General features: G+C 49.3%; 1 protein-coding gene across 2 annotated transcripts in view; it reads right to left on the reverse strand.

Moving 5' to 3' along the window:
- The window catches only part of LOC113806020 (thrombospondin type-1 domain-containing protein 4-like), a 23853-nt gene that overhangs the window by 369 nt on the left and 20984 nt on the right, over positions 1-2500 (reverse strand). Inside the window, exons 14-16 of one of the 2 annotated variants that reach the window (XM_070123505.1) lie at positions 2430-2500; positions 1853-2299; positions 1-282 (exon numbers count right to left, since the gene is read on the reverse strand). The exon at positions 1-282 is cut by the window's left edge and continues 369 nt beyond it; the exon at positions 2430-2500 is cut by the window's right edge and continues 68 nt beyond it. In XM_070123505.1, coding sequence (XP_069979606.1) covers positions 173-282; positions 1853-2299; positions 2430-2500 — 628 coding nt within the window. In that variant the 3' untranslated portion in view covers positions 1-172. Of the gene's footprint in view, positions 283-1840; positions 2300-2429 lie in introns of both variants that reach the window. The other variant, XM_070123504.1, reaches the window with a different exon arrangement.

Below are 2500 nucleotides of genomic sequence, written 5' to 3' on the forward strand. Positions count from 1 at the left end.
TACAAAATAAAGCAGAGTCCACTGGCTCGTCACTGAGGAGTCCCAGCTCTGCGCGAGTGCGGGTTCAGAGGTTCTCGAAGCACGACGCGAGGTGCTTGATTCACGGGTTCTTGAGGCACGTCTCAGTGTGCAAGGGTCACTGGTTCTTGTTGCACGGCACAGCGCACGGAGATCACTGGTTCTTCGTGCAGGTCTCGCAGCAAAGCTTATTGTAGTACTTGAGGCGGCACAGGCGAGCTTTATACACTAAGTGGCAGTTCTTCATCCTGTCGATGCACACACCTGCGGGGAAACGAGGGAGAGCATCGTCTCAGAAACTAGAATTTGACTGGATTAGTTATGGCAGCTTTTGTATTACTTTTAAAAAAATGGAGGCTTAACATGATACAAAATCAAAATTTGTTCAAAGCTGCTGCATCGATCAGCGTGAAGCTCCCATTTTTCCCTCTTAATGCACAGGGTCACCATATCTTAGTCTTGCACAAAGGATTGCACTCACGGCCACAAAAGGAGGCGGGAAGATTAATGTTAACGTCATTAGGGAGCGACTGCGGGAAATGAACACATTACGGCAGACGAAACTGAATTAACCCACAAATGTTGTAAACCACAAATAAAAACGTTTTTGATAGCCACAAATACAAACACATACACAAACAATTTTTGTACCTGTGCATGTGATGTGAATTTCCTACACTAATCACGACTGAAAATGTTAAGAAGCAAAAACACGGGTAAAACAGGATTCAAGATTAATCATGATAGCAAAGCAAGGCTCCCCTGACTATCGACTCCACAAACAATATTTACAAGAGGGAAAAACAACAATGAAAATGTAAAAAATCCATGCTCTGTTTATGCTTTAGTGAGTTAATTCACTGAATAGGCTCTTCTCTGAATGGGTGAGTGTTTCGACTGCATTTTTGTAATCGCTTGTATAGTAATGCTTTTAGTGGAAGCGAAGTGCTTGTCTGTTATAAATGTGGAAATGTTTTTTGTTTTTTTTAGTTTATCTTCTTGGCAACGGGAAGCGGGTGCAACTATGGAGCCATTGGTCAAAGTTGTTCTTAACGGCATGGTAACTAACTGAAATATCAACAGAATTCTTTCCAGAAAACCGTGATCTGTGAACGAAAGAACGACTTAAACATGGCAAAGATTTCCCCCTAAATTTGATTTCGTGACTGAAGGCAGTGCTGAATTCCGCTTTGAATTCCTGTTCGCAGCACCCACCACGCAAGAACTTTAACCGCGTTCAGGAAATACCTCCCGAACCGCCATGCGTTCCCGATAGAACGTATATCTTTTTACACATTTTATTTATTACTTTTTTTTTACGGATTATAAACTCTATGGTTACCCAATCTCATGACAGTACACACGTCCCAGACTAACTGTTGCGGTGCAGAACTTCAATGAACAATTCCCCGAAAATGAATGCAGCATTTCAGAAGCCAAGATGCGCACCGATACTGGTGTTTAACAGACACGATGCAAAGTGCCCCAGGGTCTGGGCACACGATGATGAGATAATAACAAAGAGCCTGAATTGATATGAACTTTTGTGTGCAAGCATGGCAGTGATGCGTCTAAATGATTTCAGATTCTTTAGTCAACATTTACCCTGACAGCTGTATACTTATATATTATAAGAGCAAGCATAAACTTCTTCAGCTTTCAACGCGACTGGGTGCAAGTTTACCACCAGCGGTGTCAAACCTCCAGGAAATGCGGTCTATGCCAACCAAGCTTTCGTCAAGACACCCGAGCGGAAGCGAAGGACTGCTGACAGATTGAGTTAAAAGCCAAGGTTAGGAAGCGCTCAGCAGCCCCGGCCAACCTGAGGACGGACCGGGTCGCCAGGGTCGTCCAGGTCTGTGCTGGGGGAAGCCGCCAGGTCGCGCCGCTGGTCCAGGGCGCACGGGCGAGCCGGGCCGTCGCCGCCTGCCGCCGGAGGCCGCCGCCGAATGCCTCCCTGCCCCCTCATCTTCGTCCTCCTCCTCTTCCTCATGACCAATCTCCTCCTCCTCCTCCTCCTCCTCGTGGTCCGCACGCACCACCTCCTCCTCACCCCCCGACGAGGCCCAAGCCAAAGTGGATCCCCTGTGACCTGAGTCGGATCTGCGGATCTGGAAGCCATCGCTGGCGGAATCCTCAGCGCCGCCGTGAGGATGCCTCCACGACGCCGCCACAGACACGTTACCTGAGGATTTCCGCTCAGAGTCCTCGCCGGGAGAAGAGTCCGCCGAGGCCTGAGGAGCCTCGTCGCTCGCCGAGGTGTTGCTCTCGTCGGCTTGCTCTGGGGGAGGGGGAGGGGGGTTAGCGCTGCAGGAGCTGCAGAGTGATTAGAGGCTATGAGACAATAATTCAAACAAAACATTATAAATGTGTGTGTGTGTGACAGCTCCCGCCGGAGCGCGTGCACTCACCCTGGTGGCACGACTGCGTGTTGCAGGGCTGCCGCGTGTCGGGCTTGGCGGCGGACGTGCAGTCGAGGGCC

The sequence above is a fragment of the Penaeus vannamei genome, chromosome 7, assembly GCF_042767895.1.
Source record: "Penaeus vannamei isolate JL-2024 chromosome 7, ASM4276789v1, whole genome shotgun sequence".
Classification (NCBI taxonomy): domain Eukaryota; kingdom Metazoa; phylum Arthropoda; class Malacostraca; order Decapoda; family Penaeidae; genus Penaeus; species Penaeus vannamei.